The 25,858-nt window shown below is 35.2% G+C and overlaps 1 protein-coding gene across 1 annotated transcript in view; it reads left to right on the top strand.

Annotated features, from left to right (window-relative positions):
* The window catches only part of RSRC1 (arginine and serine rich coiled-coil 1), a 448,839-nt gene extending 423,621 nt beyond the window's left edge, over positions 1 to 25,218 (top strand). Inside the window, exons 8-10 of the mRNA XM_070767993.1 lie at positions 16,693 to 16,799; positions 23,761 to 23,913; positions 24,562 to 25,218. Of these exons, the coding sequence (XP_070624094.1) occupies positions 16,693 to 16,799; positions 23,761 to 23,913; positions 24,562 to 24,654 (353 nt within the window). The 3' untranslated portion in view covers positions 24,655 to 25,218. The remainder of the gene's footprint in view (positions 1 to 16,692; positions 16,800 to 23,760; positions 23,914 to 24,561) is intronic.
* Positions 25,219 to 25,858: the final 640 nt, after the last annotated feature.

The raw sequence follows: 25,858 nt of genomic DNA, 5'->3' as shown, positions 1-25,858 counted from the left end.
ATTAGGTTATCTCACCAGGATACTTTAATTGAAAACATTATACAGCTGTGCATGTGATTCATAGCGCCTACTTACTATCATATAATTTTCATAACATTGTTTAGGTTTTAGTCCTACCCCAAGTTAGCAGCAGTAAAGCAAACCAAATAAGAATCATGTGCATTTCTTGATAACAGCTCAACCAACTGTATTTCAACATACCCTAATTTCAACGCACCCTAATTTAATAATATAGATGACATGGCACTTAAGGCTTTTCTTGATTAGAGCCAAGAATCTTACTTGCATTTTTTTGAAAGGAAAAAACTATCATGAGAACAAAATACTGGCAGGGTGATGGGCCAAACAGAGAGGATATTATAATTGCAAACTTCAGAGTTCAGTTTAGGATGTGTTTGTATGTTGCTTCTTAGGTGATAGTTTGAAAAGTAGAGACTATTTATGTATTTGGTTTGGGATCTCTGTGCCCCTGTTCGGTTCCCTGAACAGTTAGAGTTTATCCAAGTTTTAGTCTTTCAGACTCTTGAACATATACACTTATCCTTGGTTGTTTACACTTACTAAAAAATTGCCTGTTTTATTCATCTGTCATTCTTTTTTCTTCCTTCTGGTTTTTCTTTTATTGGTTACACCAATAAAATGCATTTTTCAGACTACATTCAGTGACAATCCCCCTCCAAAAAAATCTTGCCATCTACACGTTTTTAGTCATTCAGGCCACCGTTATCTTCTTATGTGGCAATTTCTGAGTAAAATAATATGGATATGGCTCAATTATTGACTTCAAAATCAGAATAAATAAAAATTCACAAAAGGGAATTCCCTGGCAGTCCAATGGTTGGGACTTGGTGCTCTAACTGCTGGGGCCTGGGTTCAGTCCCTGGTCAGGGAACTAGGATTCCTTCAGGCTGTAAAGCATCGCCAAAAATAAAAATTTACAATGGCAGTAACTATTCATGATAAATAACAATTTTACAACTTGATCATTTCATAAAAACTTTTTAAAATTGGTTTAAATATTTGACAATAATCTCTTTTCTTGTTTTAAATATTGTACCTAATTAATATTGAGAGCATGTCTAATTTGATTAATCATGTATTTCAACTTATTCCTGAAACGGAGTTTCATTATAAATTATATTTTGCATCCTCATGCTAAAATTCAATGTAAAGTGTTAGAAGCAAAGTTTCTACTGAGAATCAATTTTACATAAAATTCAAATAATTAAAGCAGTTTTTAAAAATAACTGGTCAAATGATTCACACTCCCTGACTTCAAGACTTACTATAAAACTATGGTAATCGAGATTGTGGATTACTGTAAGGATAGACTTATAGGTAAATGGAACAGACTAGAAAGGCCAGAAATTAGCCATCAAATGTATGACAAATTTATTCTCAATAAAATTACCAAGGCAATTCAGTAGAGAAAGGGAAATCTTTTCAGTAAATGTTGCTGAAAAATACTGAATATCGTTATGGGGAGAAATGAACATTGGCCCTTATCTCATGCTATACGTAAGAAGTAACTTGAAATATATTATAGACCTAAATATAAAAACTAAAACTGTAAAACTTCTAGAAGAAAATATAGGATCTTTTTCAAGTCTTTGCAGTCTTGAAGCAGGCACATATTTCTTTGATAGACACAAATAGCACAAACTATTTTTTAATAATAAATTGAATTTTTTTATTAAAAGTTTCTACTCTTTGAAAGATTCCATTAAGAACAAAAAAACAAGTCATAGGATGATAGAAAATATTGGAATGTTGACAAAAGATGTACAAAGAACTCTTAAAACTCTTAAAACTGTCAAATAATAAGACAATTAAATAATGAGCAAAAGGTTTGAACACCAACTTTAAAAAAGAAGTGAATGGTCAATAAGTGCTAAAAATACTCAATGTCATTAGCCATCAGAGAAATCCAAGCCCACCATATAATCTAGCCTTTCCAATATTACATATTTACCCAAGAAAAGTGAAAACATGTCCACACAAAAACTTGTGCATAATTGTTATAGCAGCTTTATTCTCAAAACCGGAAAATGGAAACAACCCAAATTCTATCAACAGGTGAATGGATAGACAAATTGTGGATATATTCATATAATAGAATTCTATATACTTCAGCAATACGTGAACCGTGAACTTCCTGATTTTCAAGCTGGTTTTAGAAAAGGCAGAGGAACCAGAGATCAAATTGCCAACATCTGCTGGATCACTGAAAAAGCAAGAGAGTTCCATAAAAACATCTATTTCTGTTTTATTGACTATGCCAAAGCCTTTGACTGTGTGGATCACAATAAACTGTGGAAAATCCTGAAAGAGATGGGAATACCAGACCACCTGACCTGCCTCTTGAGAAAACTGTATGCAGGTCAGGAAGCAACAGTTAGAACTGGACATGGAACAACAGACTGGTTCCAAATAGGAAAAGGAGTACGTCAAGGCTGTATATTATCACCCTGTTTATTTAACTTACATGCAGAGTACATCATGAGAAACGCTGGACTGGAAGAAACACAAGCTGGAATCAAGATTGCTGGGAGAAATCTCAATAACCTCAGATATGCAGATGACACCACCCTTATGGCAGAAAGTGAAGAGGAACTCAAAAGCCTCTTGATGAAAGTGAAAGTGGAGCGTGAAAAAGTTGGCTTAAAGCTCAACATTCAGAAACTGAAGATCATGGCATCCGGTCCCACCACTTCATGGCGACTGCAGTCATGAAATTAAAAGTCATTTCATGGTGACTGCAGTCATGAAATTAAAAGACGCTTACTCCTTGGAAGGAAAGTTATGACCAACCTAGATAGCATATTCAAAAGCAGAGACATTACTTTGCCAACAAAGGTCTGTCTAGTCAAGGCTATGGTTTTTCCAGTGGTCATGTATGGATGTGAGAGTTGGACTGTGAAGAAGGCTGAGCGCCGAAGAATTGATGCTTTTGAAGTGTGGTGTTGGAGAACACTCTTGAGAGTCCCTTGGACTGCAAGGAGATGCAACCAGTCCATTCTGAAGGAGATCAGCCCTGGGATTTCTTTGGAGGGAATGATGCTAAAGCTGAAACTCCAATACTTTGGCCACCTCCTGTGAAGAGTTGACTTATTGGAAAAGACTCTGATGCTGGGAGGGATTGGGGGCAAGAGGAGAAGGGGATGACAGAGGATGAGATGGCTGGATGGCATCACTGACTCTATGGACGTGGGTCTGGGTGAACTCCAGGAGTTGGTGATGGACAGGGAGGCCTAGTGTGCTGTGATTCATGGGGTCGCGAAGAGTCGGACACAACTGAGCTACTGAACTGAACTGAACTGAATATATATATTGTTGTATATGAGTTACATATTCATGTAATAAAATTCTATCAGTAATTTAAAAAAAAACAACAGAGGTACCCAGCAACCTGGACCTATCACAAAAATATGGAGAGTGAAAGACATCAGACATGAAAAAATATAACAGTTTATATGAAATTCTAGAAAATGGAGACTAATCCTTTTTGGCAGAAAGCAGATCTGTGATTGTCTGGGGTCAGGGTACAGATAGAAATTGACCACAGAGAGAGGCACAAAGAAATGTTGGTGGTGATCAAAGTATTCTATATTTTTATTTGGGTATTGGTTACACAGGTGGTTTACATTTATCAAAACTCATTGAATTGTATACTTAAAGTGAGTATAATCATTATATGTAATATGTAAATTATATTTCAGTGAAGCTCAATTTGAAGTATTTAATAGTTTCTTTAAAACTATTGATTTTGTATCCTGTACTTCCTTAATACTATAGCAAAATACTCTGCTTTTAAGAAAGAGAAATTAAGGTCTTCTACCATCCACTACTATTCTCCCTACCCCATCTCTGTTTAAAAGATTAAATTGTATATATATTTGATAAGAATATGAAATACACGTAAGCAATCATAGCTATTCATCATTTAAGGCATGTAAGGTTATCAGAGTTTCAAAGGCTAAAGAGACACTTGGTGCAATGGGAAACATACAAAATGTGAAGTTCAAAGACTTGGTTTCATATCCCCACTCTGCTTCTTACGGTATCTCTTAAACTTCGAGTTTCACATATCCAATTTGAAAAATGGGGATATTATATATTACCAAAAATTATATCCGATTCAGTGTCAAATGAAATAACAGATGCAAAGCTACTTTGTAAATATACAAATCCTTGTACCCATCCACTGTACCTTCAGCTCATAATTACTTGCAAATAAAAATTATAAATAAAAATTCGATTTTTCCCATGAGCTCTGAGAAAGCAAAATCAAATGTCATTTCAACCAGAAATCTCTGGCACCAGACTAGCATCTGGCAGATAGAGGCATTAAATAGATGTTGGCTAAGTTAATTTCAATTCCTGTTTCTGAACCCCAGCATTTTTATCAATATGTTTAGGGAAATTAGAGTAGGTAGAGCCATGGCTTATGAGTCCAAACATAAAATGCTTTTAAGAAAATGTATTAGAACTCATAAATTTTATCTTGACAACTGTGATATTCAAATATGTTAGGTACCTATTTGCTTCTGACATCATAAAGGAATGGATCACAAAAGACTTGAATTTAGGCTGTCCACTTATCCTGGCATAGCGAGTACCCAGGTTCATAGCATTAAGTCCTTAAAGAATAAACTTCATTGCTTCTAAACCATGTATAACTTTCTATTAAAGATGAAATCTAATAAAGAACTAGCTATGAGAGGAAACATAAGATGAAGTCAAGCTGATCATCACCTTCTTCATTCTTAAGAAGTTAATAGTTCAAACCCTTTATTTTTGGTAGAGGACTCCTGAATATACTGTCTACCACAATCCTGTGGTGTTAGGGGTACGCGGCAGCTGTACAAGTCCAAAGGGTCCTGACACCAATACCAGTATAGCTGAAATTTTTCCATTAAGTTTTATTTCATTAATCTGAATGCCACATATGCACCCTTCTCTAGCATGTGGGAGGCCAGAACGTAAGAACTTGCAAACAAAGACAAAAACCATTACTGGGGTGATATGAAGAAGAGAGTTGCAAATTTTTTTTTATCTCCTCCACACCTTGGAGTGAGCATAACCATTGCTTTGTGGGAGGGGTGGGGGGGAGTACTATAAGGAGGGTACATCTTTTCGTTTTCTCTGGGTTGGAGAACTGAGTGGATACTCTGTCTCTGGATTTAATATTTATTTATGGAAAATTTGTCTTTTCCTTTTACTGTCATTCTGTAATAAACTGATGCATTAACTTTGCAAAATTTAAGACTATGGAGTTATTATATGCACTTACAAACATTTTTGGGTAAATGGTTCTTTTGACCTTTTATTACTCTTCATTTAAATCTTATTAACTTTCCAGTTTCAGCATAGTTTTTTTTTTTAAATAAGAATTTAAACATAAAATGATAACCTTAGATAAAGAACTAAGGGATTTTAGTATTTCATTGTTATTCTTTCTGTTTTTAGTAGTTTTTTGACCCTTATAAATGTGTATAATAGTCAATATTAATGTTCTTATTTTCTCAAATTTGTTATAAAAATTATACCTTTACAGCAAATGATATATTACTCTTTAATCATGGGAAACTGTAGCAATATCTATATTGAACCCAAAATATAATATGAATATATGTGATCTTACTTTATAATAATTAACATCTGTATTTTTTATGTATGTGGGGGGATATGTGTTTATTTACTTTAGGTGCATTTTACTACATTTATATGTTCTCAGAGATTTTATATAGAGGCATTAAAAAAGTAAACAGGTATAGTCAGTCATGGGTGTTATTTTATATGTGTGCATATATATATATAGGTTATTGGGGATGCAAAGATATAAAAGATAGAAGAATCTAGTAATTGCCTTTAAGATCAGAGCACAAAGCATTAGTTTGGCTTTTACAAGGCCAGCCAGCAACAAAAGAGCAGTAATTTATGAGCTCAGCGTAAAAGAATAGCATAATTGCATTAAAAATTAATGCTAATGAACACTAAAATGGGGAAGGTGGTTATGATGAAAGTTTGTATTCATCTTCTCTGGTTTGAATGATGGCTAGTGGCTTGATTAATGGCTTAATTTCTATCAATTAGCGGGGAAAAATCTCCTGCGAGACAAGGGTAAATTGAGCATTGAATTACATATCTTGCTTTTGTGTGCTAAGAAAAAAGAGCTGCGTATCTCTGATATTAGCCACAGTGACAAATGTGGTGTGCCCTGCGATGTCTGCATTAGCTCTCCTGACAGGCGAGTTGTGTGTGGTTATGGGGTGTTTGGAGATGGCTGGCAGACAGCATTCACTGCAAGTGCCTCAGAAACACAACTCTTCCATCTACAGAATTTTAATTAGAGTCAATAAGAATTCTGAAATTAAAATGGACAACAAATAACAACTTCAGAGTCTGTATTCTGCCCTGCTAATCCAGTATACTTCAAATTATATTCCTTTCTTCTATCCAGTAGCTTTAGCTTTGTTGGAATTATTACTTTTATTAAAGTGAATTTAACTACCCTTGTTTATTACATTTGAGACAAGCATAAGGCAGTAGTCTATTAATATTTTGTGTAGTCAAATTCTCAGAAACCATTCTAGTTTTTTGTAGCAACAGTTACTGCACAATAAATAAATAACAGCTCTCAAGTAGTAATTTACTACTCAGATTATCTTCAGGCTTAAATGAAAGAATGATAGGTTTTCTAAAAGTTTTGTTTCTTTTATTCATTAATAAAGATTTTCAGAATGTGACATATATAATTCTTTAAAAATTTATTTGAGTAATAAAGGTTCCAAAAATATACATCTGTAATCTAGCTCAAGATAATGCCAGAAGACCAAGATGATATTTATGGTGTCTCTTCTACTAATAAAGCTATGTTGTATTTTACTGAAGGAATAAGCATTAAAATGCAGAATAAGAACAATACTAAGGACATTTATTACACTAGTAAATGGTTAAGAAGGTGGGGAAAAGAGTATGTTACCTGGCAGGAGGGAATAAAGACTTTATTTGACTAGTAAATAATGACTGGATCACAGTTCAGGGATTGGATCCCACTTCTACCACCAACCAGCTGTGTGACCTTGGCCAAGCTACTTAGCCTCAGTTTCTCATCTGTACAATGGAAATATTAACACTACCATCTTTGATGGTCATGATCATTAAATGAGGTGATCCATGTGAATCTGCTTAGCACTTAATGCCATAAATGTAAGCTTCTGTTACTGCCATGATGACTGCTCCTGCTACCATAACAGCTCATCTGACCTATTTAACAACCATTTTAATATTTAAAATTAGCCTCTGTGACCTTCCTCACTAGAAAGGCATTCCAGATATTGATGATCAAAACAAGGGTCTGTAGACTTACAAACACTACACTAATATATATCTGTTTTAAAACATGATTTCTACCAGAGGACTACTCTTATAGGGAGTGTGTGTTACTAGACATCCATTAGGATTCCATATGGCCAGAAATTGAGAGGTTTATACTCACTTTTTAGCTAACTTCTATGTCTTTAGTACAATTACTAAATCAGTGCTCTAGTACTAGCTCTCAGTTATTCAGTGCTTTTATTGCTTCCTGAGCCCTATGCCTCCTTTTGTAGCCCTCTATTTTCCTTGATCCTACATTGTCTATTTGCATGTGTATTAATCATCTCTCCCATTGAAACATAAGTTCCATGAGGGAAGAAACTCTTGTCTCTAAACCCTGGTATGCAGAACACTTGCCTGAATGTGCTCAACTATTTGGAAGTAGGAAAGGAGAAAGAAAGAGAGGGAAGAAAGGAGACAAGCAATGTCTCAGCCATCCGATGATGTTTCAGCTATTTTCCCTATGTCACAGAGGAGAAAACAGACCATCACAGCCCACTTTCCCAAAGGTCACAAAGCTAGTAAGTAGCAGAGACAGGGTTTAATCCAGATAGTCTGGACTCAGAGCCGTTATAACTAATTAGGGACATTTAATTTCTTAAGTTACAAATTTCTTATAATTTGACATTGCTCCCCCATGATTTTTTTTTAATAGTCACGTTGTGTGCATGCTAAGTCACTTCAGTTGTGTCCGACTCTTGTGACTCTGTGGCCTGGGGCCCGCTAGCCTCCTCTGTCAGTGGAATTCTCCGGGAAGAATACTGGAGCGGGTTGCCATTTCCTCCTCCAGGGGATCTTCCCGACCCAGGGACCGAACCCACGTCTCTTATATCTCCTGCATTGGCAGGTGGGTTCTTCACCACTGGCACCACCTGGGAAGCATGCCTTTTAATTTTTAAGTTTCAGCAAGTATTTATTGACTGCTTACTAAATCATAGAGCACACCATGCTAACTGCTGAAGTTGACACAAAAAGATATGTCCCTATAGCTGGGGGAAATGAAGCTTTTGCTTATGAAGAGATTAATATCAGTGCAAGGTAACATATGCTGAGAGCCAAATGAATTATGGAAGATGTCCTTTTCTCACAGATGCCAAGGGAAAGTGATAGAAAAAGTTAAGAGCGTTCTAGGTGAGAAGAACTAAATGAGGTGGAATTTGTGTAGATTTTCAGTAAGGGTTTTGTTTTTCATAAAACCTAGTCTGATTCTCAGTTCACTTGCACTTATTAAAATGTTTATCAGAAATTCTTCACTGGTTCAGTCACATTAAAAATATTCCTGTTACTTAATTTGATATGGATAGCAGTTTGTTGTAAGTCTGTCTTGGACCCCGTCCAAGGGGGTTTGTTACTAGAGTACTCCAGGAGCCTCATTGGCAGATATAACTTGGTACTGTACCATAAGCTTCCAGAAGACTGGTAGACAAGCCACATTCTACTTAAGAAGTTTTCTCATCTTTCACATTATTTATGGATATCAGTTAGTGTTAGTGTTGGACGGATTTATAATATATATTTTGTATGCTTTGTGAAAGAAACTTATTTAAAATACACTGTTTTGGAGGGAAACCAGTGGCTGTTTAATTAGAATTTTTGTTCATGAGAAGTTGCTTTAACTATAGAATTCCAAGTAAGCTTTACAGGATGTTTTATTTGTTTATGAATTTTATTGACTAGCCATCTTTATTTGCTTATTTATTGAATAACCAGTTTGTTACTGTTTGCTTTTTTTCCTTCTATTAAAACACTTGAAAATACTTTACATTTCAAGGACTTTGTTTTGTTTTCAGTGTCTGTATTATACCATAAAAGGGATTTTTCAGATATTTCCCTTCTTGACTAAAATTTTAGTCCATTTAAAATGAAAATAAGATATTCTCTTGTATTATTTATGTATTTGTAGCAGTATATTAGTATATAATTTTTTTCCCCTTTGGGAGAGAAAAGCAGCATAACTAACTCAGTAACTATGAAGCCAACCAACCCAAACTCTTTACAAAATAAAATGCATTTTAACTTTGGGGAAATTCATAAATTATTAATATTCAAAAGGAGTCAAGATACCTTTCATGAAACTCATGCTGTCCCCTAGCACATGATTACATCTTGGGAAATAGTGCCATCTGCTGTTTTCAGCCTGGCATTGCTGCCAGTTTAGAGATGGGCTTGTTTGTAATCTGCAAATAGTTTACAGATTTACATTTTGTCTTTTCAAATAAAAATTTATATCAGACCTTGTCATCATTATTTACCAATCTTAAATTTGTGTACCATTTGATAATATTTTCAAAGAAAATTGTGTGTCATGTGAAATTGTTAAATACAACTTTAAGTAGCAGGTGAGCCTAATTTTTATAAGATCAATGGTAACAAAATATTTGATTTTAATTGTCGTCTTAAGAGGAACAAAATAATATTCCATTCAGCAAATGAGTTAATACCTGACTTTTTTAGTCTCTAGTGACTTAACTTTGACTCTATTATTTTTTCTTTTACTATGAAATATGAAATATTCTACAGACTTCTTGAAAGCAACCTATGAAAGTCATCTTGTTTACCAATAATGTATTTATCAAAAACATCAAGTGCAAATATAAATGTTTACTTCATGTTTATCATGTTAATATTTTAAAACATCCTATAATTTTTATTCTCCCAGTAACATTGTCACTTGTCTTCATTTTTACCTTACGGCTGGTAAATGCAGGATACTTTGTATGCTAGGCCCTCATGCCAAGCATATAAACAATAATCAGTTTTAATCCACATTTTTCCTAGTCTTAAAATTGGTATAGAAATTTTAAATGACAAATTGGCATGTAAAACTTAAGAGCCTGAATTTAAAACAATTTACTATATATTATGTGTTTTATTCTGCTTCCCAAAATGACTGGGTTATACCTAAGACATACATTTGTGGGCATTGATCTTAGAATTTTGAGTATGAAGCAATTTAAAACATGTTTTATGCCTGTTTTCAGACAGCACGGAGCTGAGCTATTTATAAGGCTGGAAATGTAAATATCCTATGAATCTTTCAAATTGTAATTTATATATCACTCTTACTCTTTAATTTAAATATCACACTCTTTAAATATCACTAGTAAAATGGCCCCCCGCATTGAAAGGTAAAACCTATGTTGGTTTATTTTCGTATTGTAAGTCAGGCAGACAGGCTTTCCCTGTCTGTCCTGTCACTTTGTTAGCCCTCATCTTTAAAGAAACACAAAGATAATGTTCTGTTTTTCTTCTAATCTTCTTTCCATCCTTTATAATTTCTCCAGTGCTATTTTGTTAAACATACTGGCTCTTTGGCTAGCTTCTATGATAACACTTTTATTTGTGTTAGGAGCTGGTTGTATGCCCATATTTAAAGCTACAAACACTGGAAGCTTTACATCAAGTACTGTTTGTGAGCTCACCTCTGACATCTAATACTAATGATGTGCTTTGTAAATCCAAATGAGAGAATATGTTAGAGAAAAAAATCCGAAGGGTCAAAGAGTTGATACTTAGAAGACATCATCCTGAAGTCAGAGATAGTGTTTTTGGTTGGGAACTAATGATTATGAAATAATTGTGAGAGTAATTAAGACCTACGCAAACAAACGTGTTTTCATATTGAAAAATTAAAGTTGAATCACCTGGAATGGTATCTTTTATGATTTTTCTGTGCTATATACATGTAAATAGTAAAATACTATTCTCTGGTACAGGATGTGTTAATATTAATAAGTTAGCTGGGCAAAGAATCTTCTCTTGTTTCGCATGCTCAATTTGTACATTGCATAATTAAAGTCCACAGGAGGTTTTATTCTAAAGCATGTGGAACTATTTGCTCTTCCGTGACACTCTGACAGTGTTTGCTTTTATGTTGGAAAATATATTCTTCCAAAGATGGAAGTGTTGTCTCTGAAGCTATTATTTCCACGCATTCCATGCAGGATTTCTCACATGAGAAAAGACTGGTTAGAGCTGTCAGGGACACATCTTCAGAAGGACTGTCTTTCTCTTAAATAAACTGGAACTTGCATAAGACTATATACTTATAATTTGTGTTGGCCAAAAATTGAACCAAAGATTTTTCATAAAATGTTAATTTTTATTTTTTAGCATATTCAACCAGATTTACTTTTGCAGCTTAGTATGTAGAAGTTGCTTTGATGCAAGTAGCTCTATCTTGTTAAACCAGTTGTTACAATTGCTTTTTAAGTAAATTCAGTTATTCATAAAGGCTAAAATCCCAGCATTTTTAGATACCTTGGCTGAGTGTTCAGTAGCTCCTAATTCAGCTGTGTATTCATTTCAGCTTAGACTAATCATGAGTGTGTGATCCATAAAGTTGCATTTTTTCCTGTCCATCTGGCATGTGAAAAAAATACAAAAATATGAAATGACACATGACTGTGGCTGTTTATTAAAGCACTAATTATAAAGGCAAACAACTGGGAACAACTCAAATGACCATCAATAGGTATTGGTAGGAAAAAAACTATTATGCAACCATATAGTAGGTTACTGTATATCTGTAACAGAATGAGCAAGTCTCTATGCTAAAAAACATAGTGCTAAGTTAGAGAAGTAATATACATAGAAATGTATAGCATGCTAATTGTGTGTAAGAAAGAAGAGAATATGTATGCTCATATTTTCAAAAATAAGCAATGGAAGGATAAAAATCAAAACCTAATAAAAAATGATTGCCTGTGGATTAGGGGAAGAACTAGGGGAATGGGGTCAGAAAGGAAACCTAGACTTTTCTGAATGATGTTTTAATTTTGACTTTACAAGAATGTTTTATGCAATCAAAAAACAAAATATTAATTATGAAAACAACAAAGCAAAAGATTTAAAAACTTTTTAAAAAGCTGAAACAAATGAACCTAACTGTTATATATCAAGTTGGTAGCATAATCACATGGAGAATTATTTCTCCAAGTGACTTTATAGTGTTTTGACAGTTCATCAGTGGAACAAATCCTAAAATCAAAAAGAACCATCAATTTTAAATTGCATAATTCATCTCAATAGTAGTGTTTATCTTATTATTTTGAAGCTAATACAAAGGCAACTCAGAAAGAACAAGTAAGTCCTTTTGATCATATCTTTAAAGCCTAAGTAATATTCTTAGTGGAGAAGGCACTGGCACCCCACTCCAGTACTCTTGCCTAGGAAATCCCATGGATGGAGGAGCCTCGTAGGCTGCAGTTCATGGGGTCGCTAAGAGTCGGACATGACTGAGCGACTTGCCTTTCACTTTTCACTTTCATGCTTTGGAGAAGGAAATGGCAACCCACTCCAGTGTTCTTGCCTGGAGAATCCCAGGGAGGGGGGAGCCTGGTGGGCTGCCGTCTCTGGGGTTGCACAGAGTCAGACATGACTGAAGCAACTTAGCAGCAGCAGCAGCAGCAGCAATATTCTTAGAATAAGAGGAATGATATACAAATATAAAAGACTCAAAAAAGTATTATAATCTTGAATTCAGCTGGTAATATCAGCATAAACTTATATTTGTTTTTTCTCTCCTAAAAATACATATTTCCTATCCCACCCACTGAAAAATATGAGAAGCAATGACAATCCAAAAACAACGGGAACCCCTACTGCTCAGGTTATTGTCTTTAATAAATGTCATTTCCCACTAAAAGAAATCCAAGCCTCTTGGGGAAATGGCTGATCGCAAGTCTAAGACAGGAACTGTACAGGATGAACCTGGGACCTCTTCAGTTCAGTCGCTCAGTCATGTCCAACTCTTTACGACCCCATGGACTGCAGCACACCAGGCCTCCCTGTCCATCACCAACTCTCAGAGTTTACTCAAACTCATGTCCATTGAGTCAGTGATGCCATCCAACCATCTCTTTCTCTGTCGTGCCCTTCTCCTTCAACCTTCAATCTTTCCCAGCATCAGGGTCTTTTCAAATGAGTCAGTTCTTCACATCAGGTGGCCAAAGTATTGGAGTTTGAGCTTCAGCATCAGTCCTTCCAATGAATATTCAGGACTAATTTCCTTTAAGATGGACTGGTTTGATCTCCTTGCAGTCTGAGGGACTCTCAACAGTCTTCTCCAACACCACAGTTCAAAAGCATCAATTGTTCAGCGCTCAGCTTTCTTTATATCCAACTCTTACATCCGTACATGACTACTGGAAAAACCATAGCCTTGACTAGATGGACCTTTGTTGGCAAAGTAATGTCTCTGCTTTTCAATATGCTGTCTAGGTTGGTCATAACTTTTCTTCCAAGGAGCAAGCATCTTTTAATTTCATGGCTGCGGTCGCCATCTGCAGTGATTTTGGAGCCTCAAAAAATAAAGTCTGACACTGTTTCCACTGTTTCCCCATCTATTTGCCATGAAGTGATGGGACCAAATGCCATGATCTTAGTTTTCTGAATGTTGAACCTTAAGCCAACTTTTTCACTCTCCTCTTTCACTTTCATCAAAAGACTCTAGTTCTTCGTTTTCTCCCATAAGGGTGGTGTCATCTGCATATCTGAGGTTATTGATATTTCTTCTGGGAATCTTGATTCCAGCTTGTGCTTCCTCTAGCCTAGCATTTCTCATGATGTACTCTGCATATAAGTTAAGCAAGCAAGGTGACAATATACAGCCTTGACGTACTCCTTTCCCAATTGGGAGCCAATCTGTTGTTCCATGCCCAGTTCTAACTGTTGCTTCCTGACCTGCATACAGATTTTTCAAGAGGGCAGGTCAGGTGGTCTGGTATTCCCATCTCTTTCAGAATTTTCCACAGTTTATTGTGATCCACACAGTCAAAGGCTTTGACATAGAAAGTAGAAATAGTGCAGAAATAAAGCAGAAATAGATGTTTTTCTGGAACTTTCTTGCTTTTTCCATGATCCAGTGGATGTTGGCAATTTGATCTCTGGTTCCTCTGCCTTTTCTAAAACCAGCTTGAACATCTGAAAGTTCACAGTTCACATACTGTTGAAGCCTGCCTTGGAGAATTTTGAGCATTACTTTACTAGCATGTGAGATGAGTGCAATTGTGCAGTAGTTTGAACATTCTGTGCATTGCCTTTCTTTGGAATTGGAATGAAAACTGATCTTTTCAGTCCTGTGGCCACTGCGGAGTTTTCCAAATTTGCTGGCATGTTGAGTGCAACACTTTCACAGCATCATCTTTTAGGAATTGAAATAGCTTAACTGGAATTCCATCACCTCCAGTAGCTTTGTTTGTAGTGATCCTTCCCAAAGCCCACTTGACTTCACACTCCAGGATTTCTGGCTCTATATGAGTGATCATACCATCGTGATTATATGGGACCTCTTACCAGTCTTAACAAAAGAGGTCATATCAGAAGAGTGCTCCCACTCTCCCACTCTTCATATCCAAGAGGCTCCCACTTGGCAAAGGTAGAATCAAAATGCGAAGATGATGCCTACGGACTGAAATGCATTAATATATAATTATTCATGAGCTCATAATGGTCACCTTTGGACCAGAATTGATCAATAAAGAGAATTAAACACTCTGCTTTTTCCTGTACAGACTATATTTCAATCATAAAATAGTCAATGAGGGAAGTTCTTTAGACCAGAGTTAATAAATATGGTACAAATAATAGAATTAGAAAAAAAAATCACCATTTTGCAGTGCCTAATAAAATAATGGATTTAAGCAACAATCATTAATGTCTGCTAAAACCATTAAGTGAAAGTTTAGTGGAGAATTTAATAATACGGTAGGACTGACATCATCTTGAACACACTGATCAAGCTTAACATCATTAAAAGTGGAAGAAGCACATCCTAATCTGATGTATTTGGAATTACACAGCACTACCTGTGATGTATGCTTGACCAGAAGAAACTGAACCTCATACTTAAGCCTGACTAGATCTAACTGCTGGTTTACAGAAAATACGAAGGATAGAAGAACATGTTAAATGACACCATGATAATAAAATCAGCAAAATCCAGAATATAGACAATTTTAGAGGCTAAATGATCCATTTTCTCCAGTAAATAAATGACAATGAAAGGAAGAGTTGGTGGACTGTTTGTGATTAAACGGAATTTAAGATACTTGTTGACTAAGTGTAATATGTGGACTTTGTTTAGATCCTGTTTCAGATGAACCAACTGTAAAAAAAGAAAAAAAAAACACTTTTCTTGGGCAATCAGTAAAAATTAAACATGGACTATACAGGACAATATTAAGGAATTGTTCCTAATAATCTTGGACTTAAAGATAGTATTGTAGTTATGTTGCTAATTTTTTTCCTTAAGCCCTTATCTGAGATGCCTACTAAAATATTTAGGGGTAACATGTCAAGAACTGACTTACTGGAAAAGACCCTGCTGTTGGGAAAGATTGAGGGTAAGAGGAGAAGTGGGGTTCAGAGGATGAGATGGTTCGATGGCATCACCAACTCAATGAACATGAGTTTCAGTAAACTCCGGGAAACAGTGAAGGACAGGGAAGCCTGGCATGCTGGAGGAGCCTGGCAGGCTACAGTTCATGGGGTCACAAGAGTTGGACATGATGTAGCAACTAAACCACCAATATATCAATGCCTACTTCAATTTTGGGGAGGAGTGGACCTGAAGTATTTAAAATTAAATCCCACACATAATGCCACTAGAGAAGGAAATGGCAACCCACTCCAGTATTCTTGCCTAGAGAATCCTGTGGACAGAGGAGCCTGGTGGGCTGCTGTCCATAGGGTCGCATAGAGTTGGACATGACTGAAGCGACTTAGCATGCATGTATGCATTGGAAAAGGAAACGGCAACCAACTCCAGTATTCTTGCCTGGAGAATCCCAGGGACGGAGGAGCCTGGTGGACTGCTATGGGGTCACACAGAGTCAGACACGACTGAAGCGACTTAGCAGCAGCAGCAGCATAATGCCATGTTCTTGTTGTTCAGTCACTCAGTCATGTCTGACTTTACGACTCCATGGAAGGGAAACCCATTGATAGATTAAATAATAAGAAGAAAATTAATATATAATTAAAATTAACATATAATTAATGTAAATATAATTATATATTGTTATACCAGAGGCTTCCCTGGCAGCTCAGTTAGTAAAGAATCTGCCTGCAGTGCATGAGACCCGGGTTCAGTCCCTGTGTCAGGAAGATCCCTTGGAGAAGGAATGTTCTATTTGTGGATCTCTAGGGGTAAAATGTTTCTGTTATAACTTAACCATAATGTCTTTTTTTTTTAATCCAGTTAAATTTTGTAAGTCATAATATTACTTCATAGAAGGAACATTGTTTAGGTATAGTGCTGTTAACAAGCTTACACATCAAAATACATGGACATTATATGCTCTCTTTTAGACCAAACCACCCTGGTAGAACAAGTAAAAAGAGTCAAAGAAATTGAAGCCATTGAAAGTGATTCTTTTGTTCAGCAAACATTCAGATCAAGTAAAGAAATCAAAAAGGTAAGTTTTCATCCAGGCATTATGAATAAGCCTTTACATTCCAACTAAAGAGAAGCTTTATTAATGGATTTTACTTAAATATAAGTTCTTCTAGTAGATGAAGTAGGGCAAGAGAGTATCAGCGTGTTACTGAGAGAAGAATCGGTGAGAATCAGTTTGTTTAAATTGTTAAAAAAAAAAAACCTGTAAAAATGTTTCTGATGGTATTTTTATTTTAAAATTCACCAAGAAGACAAAGTAAAATGTCAACATGACAGTTCTATAGCAGTAATGTGCATTTTGTGAACATACACCATTTTCTTTTCAAATGGATACACCTGCTTTTTGAATTGACATTGCTAGAGAAAAGTTAGAAAAGAACTTCAACAATAAAATTATTGCCCAAATAGTAACGTATATCTATCTACACTCTTTGTCTATATATGGGTATCACTTACTCAACTCTAATAAAAGGAGCTTTCATTGGCATTTTATTTCTGTTGAGTATTTGATTTATTCTTTCAATCATTATCAGGGTTATTTTTTGGAATTTGTGTTCTTTTAGGAAGAAAAGGCTGTCTACTGTGAAGTACATGTATTCTTTAATATCACACATATAATGAAGATGTAGTATAGTTACTACTTATTCAAAAATATTCTGCATCTGTAGATATATTAATGACTGTGTGTATGGCATTCTCCTGATGAATGTATTGGATTGGCCAAAAAGTTCATTCAGATTCTTTTGTAAGATGGTACGGGAAAACCCAAATGAACTTTTTGGCCAACCCAATATCATAATTCGTTCATTTTGTTTCCTCTGATAAGTAGATATTTAAACAGTTGTACATTTGGAGGTATTATATATATGTTTGTGAATATCCATTATTATCACCAGAGGATAAATTTTTCAAGATGGAGTTATTTGTTAAAGGTTAATATTGTTTATTTTTGTACCTATTTCCAAAGTCATTCTCCCAAAATACTGTATCAGTTCAAATTCCACCCCGAAGTACAGGGAGAAGTGTGCCTCTCACAGCCTGGTTAACACCTAACTTTTTAAGTCAGACTTTTTCATGTTTACTGACCTAATAGGTAAAAATTGACCTTTTGTTGTTCTGTTAGCATTTTATTTTATTGTTAGTGAGATGGATGGCTTTTCAGTTACCATATATATTTTAAAATGATTCATTCTGGAGACATGAATTGAGCATGTGCAAGATGCCAGGATGTACTAGACAACCTTGGTTAGTCCATGCCCCTGCCCTGTTATTTCGCTGATTTCGTGTGAACATTTTGTAGTTTGCCACCACAATCTCTGAAGAAAAAGGAGCTGTGAAATGCACATTCATAAATATAGCTGCCCATTTTATTTAATATCTTACTTGTACATGTTATGGGGTCATTCACTTCTCCTAGGAGAATTGTAATTTATTTTGAAGTTGACTTCAGTAGTATTTGTTTTCTAGAGTTCACCTTGACTTCCCAGTTCTCACCGGACACACTTAAGATAAACTAGCATTTTCTTTCTGTGGAACTATTTATTCCTCTATGGTTAACACACTGAGTTTTCTTCTAAATAACTTTTTCCCATTTTGTATTAATTATTAATATAATAAATTTATTTGCAGTTCTGTTCCTCTCTTCCAAGATAATAGCAGTTCTTCCAGTAACTAGTAAAATTGACAGTGATTGAGGAAATTGATCCAAACCCTGTTTAATACAGTGGAAAGAGCATGAACTTTGGACTCAAGATCTGACTTTGAACTTAACTTTTACACTTCCTACCATAATTTATGATCTAGAGCAAACCTCAACCTCTTTCTAAGCCTCTGTTTCCAAATTCATAACATTAAGCTAATAATATCTACTTTTTAGAGTAATTGAGAATTAAATATAATGATTATCAAATATCTAACATGTTTCTTAATCCATTAAATGTTTATTTTTAAATTATAGACTAGCATCTAAATTATTTAATATCTAAGTATGTTCTACACACCAAGTATGTATAGTGTATACAAAACTTGAAAAGTTCTACTGTAGGTATTCAATCCGTCTTAAGTATAAACTTTACTTCATTTATGTTTTTCTGATACGCCTCTTAGTTTCCCTGAGTCTCCTTGCTCACAAATCAGAGACCTTGCTGATAAACACAGAAATTCTTCAGAATTTCTTAAAAGACTTCTGAAATGTATAAATGTAATAATATCTATATATTTTAATTTCAGAATTAGTAATTTTTCTACCTTGTTATATTCCCAAGAAAAGTTTTAAAATATTATTTCCTATGGTTATTAATCTTAAGATAACTGATTAAATCCAAGAGAAAAACTGTTCTTCCCAAATTTATAACAAACCCTTTGTGTAGTTAAATGGGCTTCCTATGAAAGCAATATAAAGGAATTTCACCTATCTCTATCATCAGAGGGACCACCATTATTAATTATTTTAATAATCAGCTTTTATTTGCTTTAGTTTTTAGTGCTGAGTTGGAATTTACTCAGTTTCAATATGGCTTTTCTTATACTTCCAATTCAGATGCCACAGTTAAGGATTAAGAGGACAAGGATGGAACCCCTAGGGGGTCTCTTCATTTTGTAAGCAACCTTAAGAAATCTGTGTGAGGGAAACCCACCTTCTGTCTCAATTATCTTTTAAAAAGAATTTCCCCTTAACAATAATTCATAGAAAGATATAAAATTGGAACAGGCTAGCTCTTGGCTGGATAAGAATGACAGAGAAGCAGAAGCAGCCTCAAAATATTAATCCAGCACTGTGAGTTGAGCCACTTAGAAATATGTTTAGTTTAAATATTTTACCAATAATTTTATTTATTTCCTCTAAAATGCAAACCAGATTACAATAAATCTTGCATTTAGCAATTAGGAAGCAGTGGTCAAAAGCATGAGATGAGGGTCAGACGTGGAGCCACATTCTGATTCTGCCATTTGCTGACTATATCCTTCAACTATGTAATGGTTTCATTACACCTTGACTCTCTTCTCTTAAAATGGGGATAATACCTGTAGCAGAGGTTTTTATGAGGATGAACAAGATATTTACATAAAACAGTTAACCACATGCCTGGCATATATAAGTATTCAAGAAATGAAAGCTGTTGCCACGCCTCGTCTTCCTGCTACTAATCTACCTTCTCTCACTGAAGACCAAGTGTGCGACTTCCTTCAGAGCGATTTTAGACACAAAAATTTCCATTTTAGTTATGCCAGAGATTGTTTTATGTAATTTTTTATGTTCTCTAGACCTAAAATTCTCCTTGCTTGAGGCTTGGTGATCTACTGTATTACCAAGCAAAGAGTTTTAAAATTACTTTACACAGTAACTTACTGGTTTCGTGTATAGACATCAGCTTGAAACCTGTTTGTTTCGACACAGCCATTTGAAATGTTAAAGCACTAAGCAAATGGTATAAAACAATGTTGTATCCCAGCCCCACTTTTTCATATATATTTAAATAACAACTAAAATAATAATTACCATTATAATGGCTACCATTATACTAGACATTTAACTTTTATAATTTAACTAGTATCCTAGTAACATTTATAACTGAGGTTCAGCAAATTTTATAATCCATTGTTAAATCTAATAAATGATTGAAAGCAGCATCAAAACCAAATTTGTCCAACACCAGAACCCACTTTTTTCCTACTGATTAAATGTCTCTCATAATTGTAACTCAATGCATATTCCCTGTTAAGTTATAAAGAAAGCATGCCTTGAAGTGACCCTAACAGGGGAATATGCTAAAAAGCCTCAGAAGATGGCATTTACCTTGGTAAATGTACAGTAAGGCTAATAAAATATTAGCTATCCAACCCTGGGCTTGTATTAGTCGTCACATATCAAAATCATCAGAAGAGCAGTGATGGGCCAGCAAAGCATAAATTCGCACTGGACTGTAATAGAAAACAGTGGGCCAATTTATTAGTTTAGAAAGTGATATCCCTTCCATTTGCTAAAATGTCTGTGTCTGCAATATGAGGTAAAGATTCAGGATGTCCAAGAAGATGAATTATTTATCAGGAGATGACTTAGCAAAGGGAGGTAAATTATCTAGAGGACCATTTCATCCAGGTCATGGGGAGATCTTATGGGCTATCCTTTTCTTGAAAATTAAATTATGACCCAAGTTTCAACATCCTTTTCTCCTGGACAATTCTACACACGTTTGGTATAAAATTTGTATCTCTAAAGAAGGCTTTTGTATAACCTAATGACCCCTTCCATTGGTAGAGTCTTCAGCTGTATAAATTCTACTAATTTAACTAGGGAGATATTACCAGAAAAGTGGCTATCACCAGTGACATGCTAGATGGTGTGTCTCCTGCAACACAGTGATTTAACTAGTTTTAACTCTCTACCATCCTATTTCTCTAATGTGAGTAGATAGACAATCTGATAGTTCCTGATACATCATCAACTTGAGGAACCAAGATGCAACTTGTTTTCAGACTGCTCTCCCAGATAAACTTATTATCAGTTATTCAGTCCTAACCTTGTATTTGGCTGATATCCACCAGTATTCAAAAAGGGTACCTAACTAAGCAGCGTGGTCATTTGTTCTTTTACTTACAAAGTGCAGATTAAAACAAATTGTTCCAAACTGAACCACCAGGTGGCAGTGCTACTTGAAGCCAGATGTTTGATCGTGGGCTGGCCATATTGAGGGTTTTTTTAAAGTCAAATTTTCTCTAAAACAGCTTTCCTCACTTAAAGAAGCAATTAATCATTTTCCTCACGCATTTTTAAATTAGCCATTATTAGATAATAACTTTTATGTTCTGATCCTAACCATTGAGAACTTTGTTTTCTTTTTATACCTTATGTATATATAAGCATACTGTGTAGGTAAAAACAAAATCAGATTACCTGATTTTTATAATAGAATGTTATCTCTGCCACCTGAATATGTGCAGTCCGCATCTTTGGCAACTAGAATAACAACACTTCACAATTTTTCAAGGTTGTTCAATATGGACAGCCAGTCTCCTAGCTGAGCCCTGTCATAGCCCGGCCTGGTTACGCAGAACAGTATGCCCACTTCAGTATTTTTGCTTGGAGAATTCCATGGACAGAGGAGCCTGGCAGGCTGCAGCCTGTGGGATCGCACAGTCAGACATGACTGAAATGATTAGGCATGCACGTACGCATACTCTTTTATTCCCTGTATGGCAACATATAATTTTAAAAAATTGTGTCTTGGACCTCACTGGGCTAGGATACTTCCCCACTTCCCTCTCTGCGGAATATGGGGTTTTACTGTTACATGCCTTCAGTTTTATAAAAAGTCAGTGTCATATCCCTTAGGGCTATGAGTCTTCTGTGACCAGTGTTTTGGAGATGTAGTAATGTTAGAGGTCTGGGGTAAAATATATTGGCTGCAAAATAAAAGAAAAAAACTTCCAAATCAAATTTACCAAATATTTCTTTAAACAGCTCTGTTGTAACTTGTTGCAATTTGTCTTTATATATATATTTTGGTATTTTTTTGTTAGAGATCTGTCACCCCTTCAGCAAAATGTCATCTTCAGTTCGGACATGGAACATGTCTTCTTATTCTCCCTGGTGTACCCAGTGCTGAGCAATTAGTAGTGCTTAGTAAGTACTGGTTAAAGAGACTAATCTCCAACTCTGAGATAAATCATTCTAATAACTAATTCATGCGTATTTCATTTTCTAGATGTTTTCCCCAGTGACATCTGTTTTACACTTCATTCAGAGAAGTGGATGTTCAGAAGTAGGAAAGTCAACAAAACATGGAAATTGAAAAGCTATAGGTTTAGAACAATGGGTGTAGGAAAAAAAAGGCTAGTCAATCATCTAGAGTTTTTTAATTTTAACTTTTAATTCCAACTTCTCATCTAGTTTATCTCATCATTCATTTCATATTATCCCTGCAGCCTTGCTGTTAATTAGGCACTTCCCTGGCCTTTTAGCTCAGGGAAGGAGATGTTGAAATTAACCTGAGCAGCACTACACTCTTGGTTCTTTCCAAGCAGGCACAATGATTTATTAGTCTTTTGTCCCTGGTACCAAGCACAGTACCTGGCCTATAATATTTTATACAGTGGAATAGGATTCAACCACAAACAGGAATGAAATACTGATATACATGTTAAATGAAAGAAGCCAGTCACACACACACAAAAAAACACATATCGTATGATTCCTTTTATATAAAATGTACAGAATAGACAAATCCATAAAGACAGAAAGTAAATAAGTGGTTGCCTAGGGATGTCAGAGTTGGGGAGAAATGGGGAGCAGTGACTGCTAATGGGTATGTGTTTTTTTAGGAGGGTTATACAAATGTTCTAAAGTTGTTTGGAGTGATAGTTTCAGAACTCTGCTGATGTAATGAAAGCGATATGAATTGTGATATGGAATTATATTTCAGTAAGGCAGTTAAAAGACTCTGATGCTGGGAGGGATTGGGGGCAGGAGGAGAAGGGGACAACAGAGGATGAGATGGCTAGATAGCATCACCGACTCGATGGACAGGAGTTTGAGTGAACTCTGGGAGTTGATGATGGACAGGGAGGCCTGGCGTGCTGCAATTCATGGGATCACAAAGAGTCGTGCACAGCTGAACGACTGAACTGAGCTGAACTGAACTGAAGGCACTTATTTAAGAAATAGTAATAAAAATCTTTAGATTTGCTTTTTATACCTAAAGAGACCAGCTCAATGGAGATTTGTTGCCCACGTGTTTCGATTAATAGAATTTACATCTGTGTAATGTATATACTTTTTCAATAGTATAGACTCATAAGTACAAATTTCTTAAGAAAAATATGTTGATTGAAAGAATAACATTTTCACAATTTCTTTGTATTTGCTTGTTTGAGGAATAGTCTGTTATTCAGTATCCTAGGGCCATGTTGCGGTTAGTATCATCTCAAAGGAGGCCAGTTTAGCAATTATTATTCAAAATCTAAAGTGTTTTATGTTTCAGGCAGTGGAAGCTAGTGAAGTGAAGCATGCAGCAACCACATCAGGACCCGCATCAGTGGTGGCTGATCCACCGAGTAATGAAAAGGAAATAGACCCAAGCAACATCCCTACTGCTATCAAGTACCAAGATGACAATTCTCTGGCTCATCCAAATGTAAGACCCTTAAGCTTTAAGAATGTCAGTTTAAGTCTAGTTCACTGAAGTTAACTCAGACTGCTGTTCTTTTGGGCTGGTGACAAGAAGACCATTGAAGAAAATGGGTTCATATGTTCATATTTGCCAAACATAAGACAGCTCACCCCCAGCCCTTAGAGCTGTTACCAGTATTTGAATCTGGTTTGGGCCACCCTATGTTACCTGATTTCTAGAAGATTCTTTATGTGGTTAAGAAAATTAGACAAAAAAGAAGAGTTTTGTTTCATTTTTTCATCTGGCACTAAAAGATCTAATTCTGGCTCTGCTTATTGACTTATTGGCTTATTGACTGTGGGCATGTCTTTAATGTCATATTGTGCTGTCTTCTGTGAATTAGGGTCGTACCACTCTGTCTCTCAGAAAGTTTGTAGGAAATAAACTTTACAAAATGAAATGTAAAATTGCTAATGATTTTTATATTAGTCCTTTCAAACTTTCCAAGGGTTATTCCAAATAGATGATCTTCAGTTAAGAAGTCATCAAGAGTTAAGTAGTATCTAAATGTTGTGCTAAAGGATGTATTCTATAAAGATGATTTGTAAGATCAAATCCAAGTTATTTGGCAAACAGTGATATTTTTCTTCTTCTTTTTTTTTTTCATTTCAGTTATTTATTGAGAAAGCTGATGCTGAGGAAAAATGGTTCAAGAGATTAATCGCTCTCCGACAAGAAAGGCTAATGGGCAGTCCTGTGGCCTAAAGTAATATTCATGTGGTTGAATTAACAGTAACATTGGAAATTTAGGTTTTTAAATCCTAGTATTAACTTTTTACTCTTAAAAATAATTTAGCTGATTATATAAAAAGGGTAATCTCATTTCATTCTTTTCTCATGTAGGATCTACTAGTTGATTTGAACTTAAACATTGTGAATATTGAAACTAGTATAAAGTTTAAGGATGCATGAAAATGTCATACTGTTAATAAAGCTAATCCTAGAAGTATTAGTATTAAAATAAATGGTATACAGTAGTGTTTCTGAGTACAGTTTGAAAAATACCAAGTTGCTGTTTTAAGACACAATTTTGATTAGTCGTGAATATAAAAGAATCAAACTATATGCTGTATAAGTGTGAGATTTCATCTTCCATGTATTTTAAAACTGTTTGGAATGTTTTATTTCACCTTACTGCAAAATTTTAAGCACAATAACAAGCACTGTAAACAATCTAAGCAGAATGAGCCGTGGTAATCTTAAAGGAATAATACATTTAGTGAAAAAGCTACTTGAAAATTAAATAAATTGATGGTTTGTTTGCTTTGAGATCAGCTTTTAATAGGTGCTTCTTTGGGACATGTTAGCAGTTCTCAGCTCCTTCTTTTGAAAATTACACATTCACACTAGACCTAACCAGTTGACCAAATATTCATGATGGAGAATCATTTCTGACAAAACTGGTAAGAGCTCTCACTTCAGCCTTACTTAACCAACTGCTGTATACTGCAGAAGAATCCAGCTAATTGTAAGTTTGATAAGGCTATCTGTCATTGTAGAATGCCTTTCTCTGGTGGCTGAATGAAAATCAGCTATGCATTCCATACTGAACATGCCAGAGATAAACGCTTTTAGGCCTGTCTTACAAACTAGTTTTCAACAGCTGACATGAATATTTCCCTTTTCTATTCTGCTCAATTTTGTATCTGTGAAGCTAAGAACAGAAGCTAAGCATGAAAAGCTCTTGGGCTCAGATTACCAATATATAGGACATTTTGATGCCATCTTTTTATATTTCTGAAACTGTTAAAATTGTAATCCCTGTTAAAAATGAAAACTCTAAATAACTTAAAATCAATTACAAAAGGGTTGGAAACAGACTAATGACAAAATACTTGCTTTCCATGCAAACATGTTTCCATTCTCTCAATATACACTAGTGGATATTTTTCCTTAGTTATAAGTAAAG

This window comes from Bos indicus, chromosome 1 (assembly GCF_029378745.1).
Source record: "Bos indicus isolate NIAB-ARS_2022 breed Sahiwal x Tharparkar chromosome 1, NIAB-ARS_B.indTharparkar_mat_pri_1.0, whole genome shotgun sequence".
In the NCBI taxonomy this organism is placed as follows: domain Eukaryota; kingdom Metazoa; phylum Chordata; class Mammalia; order Artiodactyla; family Bovidae; genus Bos; species Bos indicus.
This window is presented reverse-complemented; position numbering and strand designations above follow the sequence as displayed.